At 36.8% G+C, this 22,415-nt stretch overlaps 1 protein-coding gene across 1 annotated transcript in view; it reads left to right on the forward strand.

Moving 5' to 3' along the window:
• The window catches only part of NAALADL2 (N-acetylated alpha-linked acidic dipeptidase like 2), an 862,695-nt gene that overhangs the window by 189,004 nt on the left and 651,276 nt on the right, over positions 1 to 22,415 (forward strand). Inside the window, 1 exon segment of the mRNA XM_065875821.1 lies at positions 12,507 to 12,626. Within this exon segment, the coding sequence (XP_065731893.1) occupies positions 12,507 to 12,626 (120 nt within the window).

Here is a 22,415-nt window from a genome sequence, read left to right on the forward strand (position 1 = left end):
GAATAGAAATGGAAGCAGTTGTGTTTTGAAATTGTGTATGCACACAAGAAATGAAGTGGAAAATTGATGTGATTACTCACACATTTAAGATTTGACATACAGTGTGTCTGCTTTATGATGGAAAATATAAACAAGGGACCAGGCGTGAATTATTGCTTTAGTCTTTCTGGGTTAGCTGGTTTTTTGATGTGGTGGTTTTTTGGCATTGTGGTTAAGTGCACAGCTTCTAGAGCCACGTGGGCTAGTTTCAAATCTCAGCTGCCCAATTACCACTGTTAATTAAGCATATAGGGCTGAGTTTTCTCATCTCTGTAATGGGGATAATAATAGTTCCAGCTTCATAAGCTGGTTATGAGAATTAAATTAATTAATATATGTAAATCTTGGAGGATAGAGCTTAGCCTATGGTAAGGACAAGAGAGCAGTTAGATACCATAGCATTTAATTGGTCACTAGTTTCCTTTATATAGGTAACTTTTCCATCTCCATGTAAAAGTCTCATTTGAATAAACACATTCAGGTTTTTTTAATAAAACTATTGATTTCTTCTATAGAGTTTATATGAATGAAATGCTGTTTCTGATTGTTGATTATTGGCACAGATTTTTAAGAATCCCAACTTATTAACTCTGATTAAGATGATTAATTTAAATCACTTAAAATTACATTGCAGAAATACATGCTTGTTCCCAATTTAAAAAAATTTTTTTTTCGGGTGCAGCATGAGGAGAAGCAGCTAACAACTGCTTTGGCATTGTTCTTGTTCTGTGTTGTAACATTCTCTGATATTTAGCAGAACCGCATATAACCAGCACCACCTTGAAAGCCTTTTTATTAATTAAAAGTTAACATAATATTAAATGTCTGTAATATTTCTAGTGTAGGACTATGATTTGACTTGATGAATATACACTATATCTGATAGGCAATAATGGAAAAGTACTTGCGTACTATTGGAAATAGAGGGAGGCCGCCAGCATTCTTTCTTTGGTTCAGAAACTTTGGTCCCAAGTCGAGATTCTAAAGTTACCCCACATATTTTAGACTCCCAACCCTACATAAGCCCTACATATTTCCAGGCTCCTCTTTATCCTGGTTGATTCAAGTACAGCACAGTCATCTCCTTCCTTAAACAAAAGCATGTCCGAAACACAGAACAAAACCCCAGAAGCTTGAGTGGATCCTTGGAATCACCCCCATCTATTTTCTTTCCAGTTTCCTCTGGCAAACATCCATTATTCCTGGACTGAGGTGATATGGAAAAGACGTGGAACTATAGCTTGTGTCTCCTTAGTGTGTACCTCTTTAATAATTGCCTGGGCACATTGGATTTTTTTTTTATATTCCTGTGTAACCATATCTCTGTGGGATTTTCACACATTTATCTTACCAGTTATAAGTGTTTAAATTTTCTCTTTGTTTCATATAAAAGAAAACCAAGGTCTACTATAGAATCATGGAAGTAGTTAAGTGTCTGCGAAGTCATAAGTCATGGAACTCTAGTATTATCTTGGTAGGAATGTATATTTGTGCAGCCACTATGGAAAACAGTATGGAGGTTCCTCAAAAAACTAAAAACAGAATTACCACATGACTGAGCAATTCCACTTCTGGGTATATATTCGAAGAAAACAAAAACACTAACTCAAAAAAATACACCCACCCCAATGTTCATAGCAGTGTAATTTTTTACACACACACACAGGCACCCACACACAATGGAATATTACTCAGCCACAAAAAATGAAATTTTGCCATTTGAAGCAACATGGATGGACCTGGAGGATATTATGCTTAGTGAAATGTCAGCCAGAGAAAGGAAAATACTCTATTTTATCACTTATGTGTGGAATCTAAAAAATAAAGTGAATGAATATAACAAAATAAAAAGAGACTCACAGATATAGACAACAAACTAGTGGTTACCAGTAAGGAGAGGGAAGGCGAAGGGCAAGATAGGAGATTAAGAAATACAAATTACTGTGTATAAAGTAAATAAGCTACAAAGATATATTGTACAGCACAGGGAATATAGCCAATATTTTATAATAACTTTAAATGGAGTATAATCTATAAAAATATTGAATCCCTATGTTGCATACCTGGAACCAATATAATATTATAAATCAACTATATTTGAATTAAAAAATACCATTTTCAATAAAGAAGTGGTGGAAAAGATTTTAAATGATATAGCTATTAAAAGGGAGAAATAAAGTTAGCTATAGATGTAGGAGTGTTTTCCATGTGTGAAATATTAGGCCTAGATAGAAGGGAATAATGTTAAAGGAACTAAAATGTAATTATAGATAAAACAAACACTTTGTATTTGAAGAACATAATTTAAGAAATTAACCGTGCAAATTAGATGACAACACTGGCAAAAAGTATTTTTAGAATTATGTTAATAATTCAAATCTATTACACTAAGTACATAGTAATTTAAAGATTTATATAAAGGACATAATGTGATATTGACTTTTTAAACTTTTACTATATTAGTATTATAATTTTCAAAAGCAAAGCAATTTCTTGGTGACTATCTTATATGCATATAGAATACTTGCATATATTTTATATACGTGTTTTAGATAGGTGTATTACTGAAACTCGCATATTCTAATTAATAGGACACTGGTGAATTTTCTGTGTCTCTTCAGACTATTTCCCAATTCAAATCAAGCTTGAGAGGTTGCTGCTGATGACTCAGGCATACCGACTTTTTGATTTTGAGTACACTGTATTTGCATGAATTTCTATCAGGCAGTGCCATTAACAAGTTCTTAAATTATTCTAGTCTAACTGCCAGCAAAGCTCCCCACTACTTTTGCTTTTGACAAGGTTATTTGTAGAAGAGCCATGCCCTTTTACTTTGAAGAGCTATCATGTCCATTCATCATATGACCGTTTTGTATAAGCTTCCAATTTTTGCTTTCTGCTAACAGTCTAAACAGCATTTGTGATATCTGAGATCTACTTCGAAAACCTACTTAGTGCCAGCATGATGGATGGTGTACTTTGCAACATTTTGTAATTCATTGTGCACTGGAAAGGTGACATTGTTTACCCCATCATAATGACAGGTGGGTCAGTAAAATGGTCCTGAGGAGAGTTTTCCTGTCAGATGCAAAATACATATTAAAATGGATACATAAATAATTTAGCATGAATGAGGTTAGCTTCAGGGAATAAACAGTGATTTATATTTTTATTAAAGGGAAATATCAACTATAATATCATCATAATGTTAAAGACATTGATAGTGCTGGCAATGTCTAGTCAGTTTTATAAATAGAATATATGGCTTTATGTAATTCCTGTGCAGTTATTTATTTTGTCCTTTGTGAAACCAGTGCAGGTACAGAAGAGTAAAGGGAACAATTAGTATTTAATACAGGTTGGTCAGATTGGGTCTACCATGTTCTTACTTTGAATAAGGGATTTGTTTTTATTCCAAAACATTTTATAAATGTTGAAGTTTTCTTTCTGTTAAGCATTACTTTGTATCGGGAAGACAAGCCAAATGATGCAGTTTTATGAAGAAACATTTTCAACAACTCATTAGCTGTGCATGAAATATTGTTACCAACACACTTCTCACTATCCCATTCCTCAGAAAGCATAGTTCAGGAGCCCAGACTAGGAACCTTCCTTACCAGTTGCACATCTGTGGATTGGTTGCTTCAATTCTCTAAGCCTCAAAAGTCCTTATCTGTATAAGGGGAATAGTAATAGTACCTCAAATGATTGTTGTGAGGAAGAAATGATAGAAACCATGTCAAGGGCCCGGAACTTAGAAGCACTCAATAAATGTTAGCTATTGTTATTAGTAGTTGGTATAAAGTAGATGCATTTAAATGGGAGAAATTAAGAAAATATCAGAACTATATATCATAAAATTTGGAGTACAAATGTTTACCACATTGTCTGAATACAGTCTTCCTGTCTTCTATTTAACATGACAAATATTAATCATTAGGGAGGAAAATGCCTTAAGTATGAATACATAATAAGATAAATATAATTCCCTGATATATAATATAATTTTTCATTTAAAACTGAAAGCTCAGATAAATGAAGTATTTTATTTTTGAATGCAGAATGGCAAAGCATGTCAGGTTGGGCCTGAAGAGCGTTGCTTGTCTTTGTTTTGTGAAATTTCATGACATAGTTTAACACATGAAATCTGAACACTGTATCAAATATTTTGTCAAAAAGTCTTAAAGAGAAAATAATCGCTGCATGGAATCCTTGGATAACTTATAATCAGATGTCTGTTTTCTCACGGCTAGGAAGACTTTGTCTTCCTCTTTTATTCCTCTTTTATTTTTAATATTCTCAAACAAAGGCAAACTTATCAGTGTTATGGCAGAAGGCAAAGCTATATGTATTTAGCTCTGAATGCTTCCTGTTACAGATAAAAATATCGGATAGCTAAAGGAATAGAATGAAATTGTATTATTGTCTGGGTATGAAGATGAGGCTACTGTCTCACAAATAAAGAAATGTGAGCTTCGAGCAGTTTTTCAATGCTGAAAAGGATTTTGCATTTTATTTGTCTCCCCTCTTTTGTGGAATCCATCTTTTGTTCAACGGTGCACAAATGTGAGATGAATGGCTTTGAACAAAGTTGTATGTAAGTGATTCACTTAAAAGAATCTACATAAAATCCCTTGGTTTAATATAACCTTCTGTTTCTGATTTCACAAGCTCTGTGCAGTAACTGAGTTAACAAAATAATTTCAAAGTTGGCTGCTTTTTTTTGTTTTTTCAAGATAGTCCATGGGACTAGTTTCCACATATTTAAGGTATATATTTTTCCTGGATTTAAAATTTCGTAGATAGAAGCATTTACAAATAAAAAAGTGATATATCAAAACATAGTGTCCATAGTGAAATATTTGTTAGGGAGGTTACATCTTATTCCTGGGAAAGAATAAAAGCCTATTTTACGAAATAAAAGTTTACAACAAAGATAGTTGAATTCACCTAAACAGTTAAAGTACAATGGACTATTTTTCTCCCTCTTCATTAGAAGAAATATAACATTTTGAGTGAGAAAGTGTTTGACTACAGATTTCTTTTTTATTTTTAAATTTATTAATTTATACTTGGCTGTGTTGGGTCTTCGTTTCTGTGCGAGGGCTTTCTCTAGTTGCAGCAAGCGGGGGCCACTCTTCATCGTGGTGCGCGGGCCTCTCTTTGTACTTTTTTTTTTTTTTTTTTTGCTGTACGCGGGCCTCTCACTGTTGTGGTCTCTCCCATTGCGGAGCACAGGCTCCGGAAGCGCAGGCTCAGCGGCCATGGCTCACGGGCCCAGCCACTCCTAGACATGTGGGATCTTCCCAGACCAGGGCACGAACTCGTGTCCCCTGCATCGGCAGGCGAACTCTCAACCACTGCACCACCAGGGAAGCCCCGCAGGCCTATCACTGTCGCAGCCTCTCTTGTTGCGGAACACAGGCTCCAGACGCGCGGGCTCAGTAGTTGTGGCTCACGGGCCCAGTTGCTCCGCGGCATGTGGGATCTAACCAGACCAGGGCTCGAACCCATGTTCCCTGCATTGGCAGGCAGATTCTCAACCACTGCTCCATCAGAGAAGCCCCTTGACTACAGATTTCTAATTTGACTAAAGTTATTTCTAAAGATTCTGAATTACCATAATTGTTGTTTGACAGAAAATTCTAGGTCAGGATTTTTAGTTTTAATATAAGTTAAAGCATGCCACTTACAATGTTTTGATAACATAACTTTCTTAGCAGATTTAATTTATAGTTTAATTTTCATAAAATGCCAGTATACAGTTTACAAATAAGATTTACCTCATTTCATTGGATGCTGCAAATTCAGTCTTTTCAGAACTAGAGAGATCTGTGGAAAAGTTGATCCTTAGATTTATGCACTATTTCAGTACATTAATATAGTTGATTTTAAAGGAAGCAGAATTCTATCATATTACTTTCATGGTCTCCAGGAAGAATTCTCTTGAATGAATTTGCAACTTCTTCAATATCCTTACCTTAATAAGTTGAGTATCATTTATTAAATAAAGTACCCTGTGATTATTAATCTGTTTTTCCTTGTATTTTAATTTGATACTGAAAGATAAACTGACTGATATAGAATTTAGCCTGCTGGCTGTCACTAATGTAACAAGAAACATTCAACATTTAGCAAGTATATACTGAGTGCCCTTTTTTATGCTGATCACAGGAGCAAAATGATCCATAAGAAAGTTTTGGACACTGCCCACATGTAGCTGGCAGTCTAATAGGGGAAACTTGCTATTAGGTAAGCAATTACACAACTGCATGGTGCCATCCTGCTATGAAAACTAGCAAGTTACCTAAATATTCTAGACTCCATTTCCTCATCTGTATAGTGGTCAGAAATATCGAGAAATATGAATGTTCTGAAGATTGAAAACAACTGATGTAATCTCCATGGTAAAATGTCTAGTACAGAGGACATAAATGGTTAAGTACTGATTTTATTTTTCCTTTTTTATCATAACAGCCCTGTCCAATTTGACCCTTCTTATAATACACACGTGCGTGCATGTGATCTCTCCCTCTCTCTCTCTTTCTTCCTCCCTCCCTCTCTCTTTCTCTCTCTCTCTTCCTCCCTCCCTCTCTCCCTCTAAGGTTCTGTATTCAAATTCCAGTTTTCCAAGAGCTGGGGTTCCCTGTGAACCTCCTCTTGCCCTCATCTCTCTCTTGCCGTTACCCACCTCTTGCCCTGATCTACTTCTGAATTTTTTCCACTTTGCCAAGACCTAGGCACACGCTTCAACCCACATCTCTAATGCATATCTTTTTTTTTCTAAATTACCTAGAAAATCCTTAAATAGTGCATTTTTTTCTTCCCAACAATTTGTTTTCTTAATTTAGTATACATTCTTATCCCAGGTTTGCATTATTTTGCCTGTTGACTTTGGAGATTATTGATGTAAATATGGAAATATAATCCTGACAGAACTTTGCTTCACTTTGGTTAAATTTCTATATTACAGTACTTTTTAACTTAATTTTCTCTCCTTTAGATGGATGTGCTTTATATGTTAGATTATAAAACATTTCACAAGTTGTTAAAAATGATTACTATATGCCAAGACAAGTGACTACTCTGGCTTATCTTTGTTTTTTCTGCTTTCAAAACATGGTCACTGTACACAAATAAAATAAAATATTCACTGTGCCATTAAGCACTGCATTTAGTATATCATTGTAGCAAATATCTTTTCAGCATGTGTTTATATTACAGTAATAAAAAGTGATAAAGTTGACAAGCCATCCCTTTATCTGACCTTTTACACTGAAGGCAGCAGAATGGATTGTGTGTCTCATGCTTAGTGCTGAATTCAGTTGGGATATACTAGTTTAGCACACTTGCTGGTGTCCCTTCTGATCGGTTGGGAGTCTATTTTAACTGATTAGTTCTTCTGCTGTTCTAGTAATTAAATATTTTAAATAACTAAATATTATTTAAATTATTAATAGCTTTTTAATACTAAAATACTTAATATTTTATATATCTGGATGCTTATGCCAACCCCATCTTAACTGGTCTTTATTAGCTAGAATACTAGTTTGAGAAGGAGTTTGAAAGGATTGATTAGTGATGTCTGACACAAGGGTGGGAGGAAGCAGCATTGGCTTTCGTGTTTTAATACATTGTCGTTTTCATAATAAGGTCTATGATGGAAAGCCCTTCAGTGAACTTGAAAAAAAGAACTAAGAAAGTACTAACAATCTTTGAATTTTGAACTCTTCATCATTACCAATATACTATTTTTTTAGAAAGGATAACAGTAAACATGGGAGATCATTCTGATTTTACAAGTTTTTAATAAACATAAGCACTTTAATTTGAAGAATATTCAAAAGCTAGATTGCATAAAGTAGTAGTAAGTTTCTAAAGTAAAATTTGTATTTAGATGAATAGTACTTCTGATAACCCTGTATTTTGTCAGTATGAGAACTGCTTGGGCTTACCATTTCTGACTTTGAGTAGAAAATTACTGTTTTAGTCAAAGCAGGCTTTTCAAATATTCTGTACATTCAGAATCTCTCTTAGAGAAAACTGGGAGGATTCAGGGTGATTGATTTGGTTGAAAATGTCAAGTCTGAAAAATTTCAAGGCATACATCATTTCATAAGCATGAATAATTTTTGCTACCTCAGGTAGAAGAGAAACATGGCCCTGGATCATTCCTCAATGTTGAACCCAGGCCACCAGCAGGTGGAGGGCCCCAGAAACACTTCTCTGACCTGGCTACTTTCCATGATTGTTCTATTAATTTTAGTTAGCTTACTACAGAAAATAACAATTCTATTCAGTTCTCTTGTTTGTTCTCTTCTGTTGCTTCTTCTCAGAATAGTCTCTCCACTTTTCTATAGAACATTTGGTGCTATAGAATGTCACTTTTTAATGTTTTGATATTTAGTCATTGCTAATTATTTGGTTTATGATTCCTTCTAATCACATATTTTACAGTGGATAGAAGATAATTGTATTTTACTGTTCATTTCTAAGGTGTACCAGTATCCTCTTAGCTGTTACTATGTGGCCCGTCTGTTGTCATGCCGATACTTTTTCTTTTTTAACAAAGTATAAATATTTGATTTTCTGTTACAATTGTTGTTTTTTAAGTTCTTTGTTCAAAAATTAACATATAGGGCTTCCCTAGTGGCACAGTGGTTGAGAGTCCGCCTGCCGATGCAGGGGACACGGGTTCGTGCCCCAGTCTGGGAAGAACCCACATGCCACGAAGCAGCTAGGCCTGTGAGCCATGGACGCTGAGCCTGCACGTCTGGAGCCTGCGCTCCACAACGGGAGAGGCCACAACAGTGAGAGGCCTGTGTACCGCAAAAAAAAAAAAAAAATTAACATATACAATTTAAATAAAAATTAATGTGTAGACTTTTTAATATTTCTCTCTGGTAAAAAAAAAAAATAAAACAGAGCTAGTTTCCTTTCACTCTGCATCTCTCATTTACTCTTTCCTATGTGTCAGGAAGTCCTCTATGTGTTAGGGAAAAACTGGTACACATAGAGTAAATAGTTCAACAAGCACCTACATTCCTGTTCACTTGGCATTTCCCAAAGACTGCTCAGATGTGACTTAATCCTTGATATTTGGACATAAATTAAACATGGTATGCCAACTGGTAAGTGGACGGTTTTCTAGCGTGACAGAATACATGCAATAAAGAGAGGTTCATTGTAGCAACAAGAATGGTTGGAAAAAATGGCTTGACATTTTATCATATCATTGTATATTGATTTGTCTCAGAAAAATTCAATGTGCTTTCTTGCATCTGTGATTTTCAGTTTGCTTGAAGGTAAATATGAAAGACTTTTGGAAAGGACCTGGTTCAGAAGCATCCTTTGAAGACAGTAGATAATTTTTATTATCACCTGTCAAACTGTCAGAACATTGAGACTTCTGTAAATATTGACTTTTAATGCATAGCCTCAAAGTACATAAACCAAAATAAATTGACAAAATTATGCCTGTTTTGGGGAATATTTTTGTGGGATAAAATCCTCTTACATGTTAAAATGCATTGATCGTTTATATATGCTATTTATAGAAGATGAGTTGGAGAGCTCTTTAATTGAAATTGCCATTTTTGATGTCACTTACAGAATTGGTATTTTAGTAACTGCCATATTTTTCTGGTATGTACACAAACAAAAAGTCATAGTCTGGCCTACACGCTCTCAGACCAGTATGATTTTTCCCCAAACTCTCCTAAATATGAAAAGTATGTTCATTAATATAACCAAATGTATAATATCTCTGTTTTAAGATGCTATCAGTGAGTCATATTTAGTAGATAGCTTAGAAAGTTGAAATGGAAAACATAAATTATTTCATTTTTACAATGTGATCATTAATATTATGTGACCATTTATTTAATAAATACTGGTCAGCCTTGTATTATTCTACAATTTTCCTGTCTTGCTAGTTGTTTGGCATGTGTCGTCCAGCACTGGAGCTTGCTGGTTGTTGAGTGGAGGTGGGCCTTAGCACTGAGTTGGAGATCTCTGGCGGAACTCTTGCTGATTTTTATTACATGGGGCTCAGAGGTCTCTGGTGGTCCAATCTCCTGAACTTGGCTTTCCCACATCAAAGGCTCAGGCCTGACATCTGACCGGAGCACCTGTCAGCCACATGGCTCAGAAGAAAAAAGAGAGAAAAAAAGAAAGGTAGAAAAAAATAAAATGAATAAAGTTATGAAAATAAAATATTTTTTAAAAGTATTAAAATAAATAAAAAGTAATAAAAAAAGAAAAAATAAGAGAGCCACCAAATCAATAAACAAATCCACCAATGCTAACAAGCGCTAAAAAGTAAACTAAGATAAACATAAAAATCAAAAACTGGTCAGCTGCGTACGGCCAACCCCATGTCTACAGTTGCTCCCAAAATCCACTGCCTCAATTTTGGGATGATTCGTTTTCCATTCAGGTGTTCCACAGATGCAGGTTACACCAAGTTGATTGCAGAGATTTTATCCACTGCTCCTGAGACTGCATGGAGAAATTTCCCTTTCTCTTCTGTTTTGCACAGCTCCTGGGTTTCAGCTTTGGATTTGGCCACACTTCTGTGTGTAGGTCACCTGAGGGCCTCTGTTTTTTTCTCAGACAGGACGGGGTTAAAGTAGCAGCTGATTAGGGGGCTCTGGCTCACTCGGTTTGGGGGGAGGGAGGGATACAGCATGCGGAGCTAGCCTGCAGAGGCAGAGGCCGGCATGACGTTGCATCAGTCTGAGGCATGCCATGTGTTCTCCCAAGGAAGTTGTCCCTGGATCACGGGACCCTGGCAGTGGCGGGCTGCACAGGCTCCCGGGAGGGGAGGTGTGGACAGTGACCTGTGCTTGCACACAGGATTCTTGGTGGCTGCAGTAGCAGCCTTAGCGTTTCATGCCTGTCTCTGGTGTCTGTGCTGATAGCCGCAGCTCACGCCTGTCTCTGAAGCTCGTTTAGGCAGTGCTCTGAATCTCCTCTCCTCACGCATCCCATAACAATGGTTTCTTGCCTCTTTGGCCATTCCATACTTTTTCCCAGACTCCCTCCTGGCCAGCTGTGGTGCACTAGCCCCTTTCAGGCTGTGTTTACCCAGCCAACCCCAGTCCTCTCCATGGGGTCTGATCTCTAAAGCCCAAGCCTCAGCTCCCAGCCCCCACCTGCCCTGGCGGGTGAGCAGACAAGCCTCTCAGGCTGGTGAGTGCTGGTCGACACCCATTCTCTATGGAGGAATCTCTCTGCTTCGCCGTCTGCACCCCTCTTGTTGCACTCTCCTCTGTGGCTCCAAAGATTCCCTACCCTGCCCACCCCCTCTCCCCACCAGTGAAGGGGCTTCCTAGTGTGTGGAAACTTTTCCTTCTTCACAGCTCCCTCCCAGAAGTACCGGTCCCGTCCCTATTCTTCTGTCTCTGTTTTTCCTTTTTTACTTTTTCCCTACCCAGGTACGTGGGGAGTTTCTTGCCTTTGGGGAAGGCTGAGGTCTTCTGCCAGCATTCAGTAGGTGTCCTGTAGTTGTTCCACATGTAGATGTATTTCTGATCTATTTGTGGGGAGGAAGGTGATCTCCACATCTTACTCCTCCGCCATCTTGAAGTTCCTCCCTCCTGAAACAGCACATTTAGTATTATAATTTTATGACTCGAAAGCATAACAGCTATTATTTTAATAATAGAAATTCCAGAAAGTAAAGTCCAAAGGAATCCTCTTGGCTGTAGGAGTATGCTGGATGGAACTCTCAGGGCAGTACGATTCAAAGTGTGGGATGGGGTTCACCAAATCATAGGATTCCCAGTAAAATTTCCAGGAAGGCATAGAACTTTTACATTAATAAAATGAGAATTTTAAAAATGAGAAATATTGATATGAAACATAACTCTAAGGGAGTAGTGGGAAATGTGACAGAAGAAGTTGTTTGGTGTTATATTCTAAAGTCTTGAATTTCACAGTGGTATAGGTGGCTGTATAGGTTGTATCCTGCATAACCCAGGGGGGTGTCATTCACAGCTGGATATATGCACATCCTGAACAGCTGTGCATTGTGAACTTTGTACTTAATTTGGATAACAGTAGAGAATCTTTGAGTTATTTTCACATCTAAGAGTAGTATGATTGTTGTTGAACCTTAAGGAAATTAATTTTGCAGCATCTTATAAAATGATTCAAATTCCAGAAACATGAATGTAAGAATATACCAAACTGGGTGGTCTGTTAGAGGCATAAACTGGGTTTGTAATTTGTTTAGAAGAGACTGCAAAGCAAAAATGAATCTAAACCTTTTTCTCAAGTGACTTCTCAAAGGAGAATTGTTGTACCCTGATAGAAATAGAAAGGTCATGATTGGGACAGGGTAAGAGAGAGATTAGTTCTCCTTTGAACGTTTTGAATTACTATGAATGATTTTCTTATGCTAAATGGGCAATTTGCTGTAATGCTTCTGACAGGGCTTTATTTTTCTTTGTCTTCTCTTTCAGGCTGAAGTCATTGATGTGAGTTATGGAAATGCAGATGATTTAAATAGGATTAAAAAAATGAAAAATGTCACAAATCAGATTGCACTCCTGAAATTAGGAAAACTGCCACTACTTTATAAGGTTGGTCCAATGGTTGTTATTTGGTGGTAGGGTGAATATTTTGTTCAGTTGGCATTACATGTGCATCTGAGAACATGAAGAGAGAGAGAGTGAGTGTGTGTGTGTGTGTGTGTGTGTGTGTGTGTGCGTGTGTGTGTGTGTGAGGGAGAGCAAGAGAGTGGAAAGACAAAGAGGCGTACGGTATCGCAGGAAGATAACCTTTCCAAAATGGATAATTTTATATTAAGACCTTTAAGATATTGTGAGTTTGTGGGACCTTCATAAAATTGGCATTTCCTTTATAATACCTATCTGGAATGCTAAAAATGAGAACCACAGTGTCTTCTTCTCGCGACATCTGCAAAACTTCTAATCTGTTATCTAATTACCATGTGCTTTATGTTAGACTAGTATCTCGCTGATTTACACTCCTTAGTGATTAATTTTTGTCAACTGTATAACTTCACAGTTACTGACTGTGCTCAGAAATTTAATTAAAATATAATATACTAAGGAAAGCAGAATTATGATTTATTTAAAGAGTTTATTAATACTCATCCACCAGATGCATTTACATAATTAAAGCAGTTCAATCTAAGTATCTCATAATGAGCCACCACAATAGAGAGTCACTACTGCTCATTCTTACTTCATTTTCTTTTTCTATTAAGAAAGAATGATCAGTGTAGTTGTGTAGTTATGTCCCTGGAATGCTCTGGTTCTGAAGATATATTGGATTTCTCCTCATTCAAACCTATATGAGATTAGCTAATTCCCAGGAGCAAAAAAATGTTTCCAGAAATCTGTTGGCACACTCAAGAGACCCAAGAGAACATTCTGTGCCTGTTTTTTATTTTCCAAGGATGCTGTTATACTTAAATCAATGTCTGATAGTAGATAATAGGCCAGAATTTTAAGTTACTCTTGAAAATATAATACACACTGATAATAATTTTTTGTAGGATTTTTTGTAGGATTTTTGTAGGATTTGTTAGTATGTATTAAAGGCCTTAAAATAATCATTTTGACCCAATAATTCCATTTCAACAGTATATTCTAAAGGGGAAAAAAATCAGAGATGATGAACAATGATTACCAATGATGTGAGAAAATATTTGAAATGATATGTACATCCAGTTTAGCACTGAAATTATGCTACATTTGTACAGCTGAATACAATTACAATGTGAAGAATATTTAATATGTGAAAATCCTCATAAGTCAAACAAATAAATTATAAAGAGGACATTTATAATAATTATATAATAATGATTACATTTATAGTTACTTCTAAAAGTAACATTGTTAGAAATATGGGTTAAATATTTTTCTAAGCATTTTTAAATGTATTTTCACATTAATCTTTACAATAACCATAGTGTTGAGGTACAGATTATTATCTTCAATTTATAGATGAGTATCACAAGTGCATGAGGAAGGAGATAAGGTAGAGTATACTCTTTCCCCCAAAACAGCCCCAATCTGGTAGAGGGGCAAAATGATGACATTTTAAATCAATGGTACAGATTTGATCATGGTATGAGACTAGGCATTCTAATTACTTACTTAAGACAAGCGATTCAAATTGCTTAGAGGACATTTTATTACCAGTAATCAGAAGAACTCTTCCTCTAGTTGTTCGAGGAAGAATGTTCTTTTCCAGATGTTTTAAAGGGGCAGTGGAAAACAAAGCACAACAGACCCACTTACCCATGAAGGATAAGTTCCAAGACTCCCAGTGGATGCCTGAAACCACAGTTAGTACCAAACCCTACATATACTATGCTTTTTCCTATACATATATACTTATGATAGTGTTTCATTTATAATTAGGCATAGTAAGAGATTAACAACAATAACTAATAATAAAATAGAGCATATAACAATATACTATAATAAAAATTATGTGAGTGTGATACCACCAACATCATTCTGATAATTTAGAGGGCTGCTTAGTGACTAATGGGCAGGTTAGGATATACAGCATGGATATGCTGGGCAAAGGGATGATTCACATCCTGGCTGGATGGAGTGGGACAGCCTGACATGACATCAAGCTACTCAGAACAGCCCATAGTTTAAAACTTAGGAATAGTATTTTTGGAATTTTCCGTTCAGTGTACTTTGGACTGCAGTTGACCACAAGCATCTGAAACCTCTAAAAGTGAAACTATGGATAACGGGGAACTACTGTAACACTGCTTTGAGTACAGTACATGAATCCTGCTTGTTCAACTTAAGAGTGATACAGATGTCTAAAATGTTGTTTGTGGTAGGGGCCAATTATCTAAATTGGGTTGATGGAATTATGGATTTCTATTTCTTTATATTTTCTAAATTCCTAATGATTTTGTATATATTTTTTAAGGAAAAAAAGTCTAAAAATTCATGTTAAGATAAGGCATTTAAAATTTTTTCTAACAGTGTTTATAGGCCAAATACTCAAAATCCCTACCAGTAGATAATGGGTTAAAACATAGCCAGTTTCTTTTTATTTGACTGCTGCAGAGAATACTTACATTATGAAACCATTTGGCAAAGTCCACAAAGTACTGAAATAGTGGTTTATCTAGAATAGGTCACAGTTATTAAAACCCCGGTACATTTTCCCTGATCATCTTCCTTACAGGCCTATGAAGAGATTTAACAAAGAGGTCTGTGCAGAATTTCCCTTTAGACAGAGCCTTGCCACAAACTTGGCATTATCTTCTAGCCAGAGAAGAGAAAGCACTCTTTCTTTAACCTTTTAGATTCTATTCTAGGCATCTCTGTTTTCTGTAGATTGTCCCAGAGATTATGGAATCACGGATTCCATATCTGTTAATATATATTCATATTGTAAAGAAAAAAAGAAAGCATGGTGTAGGCAAGGTTATATAGCATGATTATAGCTGAACTTGCTTCACCTGTCCATCAGATATATTCTGAGGCTGAAATTGGAAAATGAGGTAATAGAGTAATACAGCTGGGTTGAAAAAAAGGCAGAGGACCAATGGACTTCTATGTGAATTACAACTGTTACTCATGATTCCAAATGAGCATCTGGACTGGGAACATGGGGCTGAATGAGTAGAGAAAAGTTAATTCTGTTTTAACTGTGCAGTAGTAACTAAATCACAGTTTAAAAAATGAATCTGGGAGGGAATCTCTGTATCTGAGATAAAGAGGGCAAAGGGGAAGCAAAATTGTGATATTACCTCCTAAAGAGAGTAGAAGAATAATCCGCAGTCAAGAAGGAGGAGATCTCATTAGTTTTATCATAAATGGTATGTATGTGTTAATTTAGTCACTAGGAAGGGATTGATGAGGTAATCCCCACATTTGTAGCAGGAGCTGTAAAAGGCAGATGGCTTCTAGCTATAAGCCTTGATGTCCACACTTTTGTTGTTGCAGGAAAGGGCCAAGTCCTTCAGACCTAGCTTGTGCTAGTTTCCTTAAGCTTAAACCTTAGAGGAAAGGCTTTAGGTTTCTATGAGCTTTGTATTTATAGCAGTTTATTTTATAGGAGAGTGCTTTCATTCCTTCAGCTTTAAGCCAAAATAGTCTTTTATCTGTCATGATGGATTTACTTAGATTTCTCTCAGTGACAATCTGAGACATAATAAAGCAGATCCCCAAACCCTTGCAAATTCCCAAATTGCTAAATAGGTCTCTAGTATGAAATTTATTTTATAAAAGGCAATAAAAGCATTTGGCTTTCTTTTAGAGTCATTTTCACAAAAAGCAGTAATAAAAAAAAAATTACTGTGTAGTCCATGACAACTAGAAATTGAGTAAATCCCACTGAAATGTGGAAGATGGGCCATTTTCTGGGTCTGCACCACATATAAGCCCCAAATCTTGTAAGAGTCAAATTTGCATATGGTAAAATTACAAATGACTAAATATCTTATGCCTTTTGTGCATGGTGAAGTTACACATGAAAATTCATAAATGCTGTTGTGATTTTTTCATAAATGAAGTAACATACAGTGCATTCCTAGTACTCACAGCTAGATGGTAAGAAACTAGCAAATATTACCTGGTTTTTGCATTTTCTTATATACCTTTTTATCCCTGTAATCACAATTTTAATGATTTGGGAATCCAAATGATTTTGTAGTTTCCTACAAATGAAACAGTTTCCTATCTATTCATTGGATAAGATTTATATTTTAATATCAATTTTGCATTGTTTGGCCAGTGTATGACTTAACCAACTACCACTCAAGTCCATAAAGCATGCTTAAAGAGGAAGGCATTTTGGAAGAGGCTGGAGGGAAATGAGAGGTAGAAAACAATTGTTATGTGTTGATATTTTCAAATATTCAGTAGATTGTTTCCAACAGATTAGGAAAAAAGTAAACTTCATACTATTTGAATTTCAAACCCAATTTCATCTACAAAACAAGTAAATTTAAAACACTGAGTTGGGGGTTTAGTGAGGAAATCTCTATATTTGGTGAATTACCAATCAGTACTCAACAAGTGGACAATAGGAAGATCAGTAAGAAATTCTTTAGTTTAGGTAAAGTAAATGCTGAGAAATACTATATTTTGAAACCTTACCTCACATAAGGCATTGACATGCTTTTCATATTTGCTGAACTATACTCTGTTTCATTTGCTCCAATCTCCTTTTATTTTTTCTGATGACAATTATTTAATCCTTATGATAACTGCATTCAAAATAATTATTTTTTAAAATTTCAGTTAATAGAGAGTGGCATTACTCTATTACATGCGGTAGAAGTTTAAGATGGTAGATCTAAAATTTAATTTTCATTTCCCCAAATTAACATATAATGTATTCAGCTAATAATTAGTGTCAAAAATATGTGATATGAGAACCTTCAAGATGGTGGCGGAGTAAGGCATGGAGATCACCTTCCTGCCCACAAATACATCAAAAATAAATCTACATGTGGAACAACTCCTTCAGAAAACCTACTGAAGGCTGGCAGAAGACCTCACAATTCCCCAAAGGCAAGAAACTTTCCATGTACCTGGGTAGGGCAAAAGAATAAAACAGACAAAAGAATAGAGATGGGACCTGGACCTCTGGGAAGGAGCTGTGAAGGAGGAAAAGTTTCCACACACTAGGAGGCCCCTTCACTGGTAGAGACGGGGGGTGGACGAGGGGAAATGTTCAGAGCCACGGAGGAGAGTGCAGCAACAGGGGTGCAGAGGGCAAAGCAGAGAGATTCCCGCACAGAGGATCGGTGCTGACCAATACTCACCAGCCTGAGACCTTGTCTGCTCACCCACCAGGACAGGTGGGGGATGGGAGCTGAGGCTCGGGTTTCGGACATCAGACCCCAGGGAGAGGACTGGGATTGGCTGCGTGAACACAGCCTGAAGAGTGATAGTGCACCACAGCTAATGGGGAGAGAGTCTGGGTAAAAGACTGGAACTGCCTAAGAGGCAAGAGACCATTGTTTCGGGGTGCAGGAGGAGAGGAGATTCAGAGCACCGCCTAAATGAGCTTCAGAGATAGGCGTGAGCCATTGTTATTAGCGTGGACACCAGAGACGGGCATGAAACATTAAGGCTGCTGCTGCAGCCACCAAGAATTCTGTGTGAAAGCACAGATCACTCTCCACACCTCCCCTCCTGGGAGCCTGTGCAGCCTGCCACTTCCAGGGTTCTGTGATCCATGGACAATTTCCCCGGAAGAACACATAGCCTGCCTCAGGCTGTTGCAAAGTCACGCAGGCTTCTGCCATCGCAGGTTCGCCCCACATTCTGTACCCCTCCCTCCCACCGGCCTGAGTGAGCCAGAGCCCCCTAATCAGCCACTCGCTTAACTCCCTCCTTTCTGGGTGAAGAACACATGCCAGAGGGCTACCTGCATGCAGAGGTGGGGCCAAATCCAAAGCTGAACCCCAGGAGCTGTGCAAACAAAGAAGAGAAAGGGAAATCTCTCCCAGCAGCTTCAGGAACAGCAGACTAAATCCCCACAATCAACTTGAAGTACCCTGCATCTGTGGAATACCCGAATTGACAATGAACCATCCCAAAATTGAGGTGGTGGATTTTGGGAGCAAATGTAGACTTGGTGTTTTTGTACGCAGCTGACTAGTTTCTGATTTTTATGTTTATATTAGTATAGTTTTTAGCGCTTGTTATCATTGGATTTATTTATTGGTTTGCTTGCTCTTTGTTTTACAGTTTTTTAAATTACGTATTATATTTCTTTAATAATTTTTAGTTTGTATTTTAATAACTTTCTTGTATTTTTATTTTTTTCTTTCTTTTTTTTCTCTCTTTTATTCTGAGCCATGTGGCTAACAGGGTCTTGGTGCTCTGGCCAGGTGCCAGGCCTGAGCCTCTGAGGTGGGAGGGACAAGTTCAGGACATTGGACCACTAGAGACATCCCAGACCCACATAATAGAAATTGGCAAGAGCTCTCCCAGAGATCTCTTTCTCAACACTAAGACCCAGCTCCACTCAACAATCAGAAAGCTACAGTGCTGTACACCCCATGAAAAACACCTAGCAAGACAGGAACACAACCCCACCCACTAATAGACAGGATGACTAAAATCATAACAAGCTCACAGACACCCCAAAACACAGCACTGAACGTGGTCCTGCCCACCAGAAAGACATGATCCAGCCTCATTCACCAGAACAAAGGCACCAGTCCCCTCCACCAGGAACCCTCCACAACCCACTGAACAACCTTACCCACTGGGGGCAAACACCAAAAACAATGGGAACTACAAACCTGCAGCCTGCGAAAAAGGAGACCCCACACAGTAAGTTAAGCAAAATGAGAAGACAGAGAAATATGCAGCAGATGAAGGAGCAAGGTAAACACCCACCAGACCAAGCAAATGAAGAGAAAATAGGCAGTCTACCTGAAAAAGAATTCAGAGTAATGATAGTAAAGATGATCCAAAATCTTGGAAATAGAATAGAGAAATTACAAGAAATGTTTAACAAGGACTTAGAAGAACTAAAGAGCAACAAACAAACAATGATGAACACCACAATAAATGAAATAGAAAATTCTCTAGAAGGAATCAACAGCAGAATACCTGAGGCAGAAGAACAGATAAGTGACCTGGAAGATTAAAAAGTGGAAATAACTACCACAGAGCAGAATAAAGAAAAAAGAATGAAAAGAATTGAGGACATTCTCCGAGACTTCACAGACAACATTAAGCACACCAACATTCTAATTATAAGGGTCCCAGAAGAAGAAGAGAAAAATGAAGGGACCGAGAAAATATTTGAAGAGATTATAGATGAAAAGTTCTCTAACATGGGAAAGGAAGTAATCAAGTCAAGGATGCACAGAGAGTCCCATACAGGATAAATCCAAGGAGAAACATGCCAACATACATATTAATCAAACTATCAAAAATTAAATACAAAGAAAAAATATTAAAAGCAGCAAGGGAAAAACAACAAATAACATACAAGGGAATACCCATAAGGTTAAAAGCTGATTGTTCAGAGAAACTCTGCAAGCCAGAAGGGACTGGCAGGACATATGTAAAGTGATGAAACGGAAAAACCTACAATGAAAATTACTCTGCCCAGCAAGGATCTCATTCAGATTCGAAGGAGAAATTAAAACCTTTACAGACAAGCAAAAGCTGAGAGTTCAGCACCACCAAACCAGCTTTACAACAAATGCTAAAGGAACTTCTCTAGGTAGGAAACACAAGACAAGGAAAAGACCTACAATAACAAACCCAAAACAATTAAGAAAATGGTAATAGGAACATACATACTGATAACTACCTTAAATGTAAATGGATTAAATGCTCCCACCAAAAGACATACACTGGCTGAATGGATACAAAACCAAGACCCATATATATGCTGTCTACAAGAGACCCACTTCAGACCTAGGGACACATAGAGGCAGAAAGTGAGCAGATGGAAAAAGATATTCTATGCAAATGGAAATCAAAAGAAAGCTGGAGTAGCAGTTCTCATATTAGACAGAATAGACTTTAAAATAAAGACTATTAACAGGAGACAAAGAAGGACACTACATAATGATCAAGGGATCAATCTAAGAAGAAGATATAACAATTGTAAATATTTATGCGCCCAACATAGGAGCACCTCAAAACATAAGGCAAGCGCTAACAGCCATAAAAAGGTAAATAGACAGAAATACAATAATAGTAAGGGACTTTAACACCCCACTTTCACCAATGGACAGATAAAGTGAAAATAAACAAGGAAACACAAGCTTTAAGTGACACATTAAATAAGGTGGACTTAATTGATATTTATGTACATTCCATCCCAAAACAACAGAATACACTTTCTTTTCAAGTGATTATGGAAAATTTTCCAGGATAGATCATATCTTGTGTCACAAATCAAGCCTTGGTAAACTTAACAAACTTGAAATCATATCAAGTATCTTTTCCGAGCACAACGCTATGAGACTAGATATCAATTACAGGAAAAAAACTGTAAAAAATACAAACACACGGAGACCAACAATAGGCTACTAAATAACCAATAGATCACTGAAGAAATCAAAGAGGAAATCAGAAAATACCTACAAACAAATGGCAATGAAAACACGACCACCCAAAACCTATGGGCTGTAGCAAAAGCAGTTCTAAGAGGGAAGTGTATAGCATTACAATCCTACTTCAAGAAACAAGAACTCTCAAATAAACAACCTAACTTTACCCCTGAAGCAATTCGAGAAAGAAGAACAAAAAAACACCCAAAGTTAGCAGAAGGAAAGAAATCATAAAGATCAGATCAGAAGGAAATGAAAAAGAAAGGAAGGAAACGATAGCAAAGATCAGAAAAACTAAAAGCTGGTTCTTTGAGAAGATAAACAAAATTGATAAACCATTAGCCAGGCTCATCAAGAAAAGGAGAAAATTCAAATCAACAGAATTAGTAATAAAAAAAGAGAAGTAACAACTGATACTGCAGAAATGCAAAGGATCATGAGGTTACTACAAGCAATTCTATGCCAATAAAATGGACAACCTGAAAGAAATGGACAAATTCTCAAAAAAGCACAACCTTCCAAGACTGAACCAGGAATAAATAGAAAATATAAACAAACCAATCACAAGCACTGAAATTGAAACTGTGATTAAAAATCTTTGAACAAACAAAAGCCCACGGCCATTTGTCTTCACAGATGAATTCTATCAAACATTCAGAGAAGAACTAACACCTATCCTTCTCAAACTCTTCCAAAATATAGCAGAGGGAAGAACACTCCCAAATGCATTCTATGAGGCCACTATCACCCTGATACCAAAGCCAGGCAAACATGTCCAAAATAAAAGAAAACTGCAGGCCAATATTTCTGATGAACAAGATGCAAAAATCCTCAACAAAATACTAGCAAACAGAATCCAACAACACATTAAAAGGATCATACACCATGTTCAAGTGAGGTTTATCCCAAGAATGCAAGGATTCTTCAGTATATGCAAATCAATCAATGTGAAAAGCCATTTTAACAAATTGAAGGAGAAAAACTATATGATCATCTCAATAGATGCAGAAAAACCTTTTGACAAAATTCAACACCATTTATGATAAAAAAAAAAAACTCTCCAGAAAGTAGGCATAGAGGGAGTGTACCTCAACATCATAGAGACAAATCCACAGCCAACATTTTGTCATATATATGACAAACCCACAGCCAACACCATTCTCAGTGGTGAAAAACTGAAACTATCTACACTAAGATCAGAAATAAGACAAGGTTGCCCACTCTCAGCACTATTATTCAACATAGTTTTGGAAGTTTTAGCCACAGCAATCAGATAAGAAATAGAAATAAAAGGAATCCAAATTGGAAAAGAAGAGGTCAAGCTGTC

This window comes from Phocoena phocoena, chromosome 4 (genome assembly GCF_963924675.1).
Source record: "Phocoena phocoena chromosome 4, mPhoPho1.1, whole genome shotgun sequence".
Taxonomy (NCBI): domain Eukaryota; kingdom Metazoa; phylum Chordata; class Mammalia; order Artiodactyla; family Phocoenidae; genus Phocoena; species Phocoena phocoena.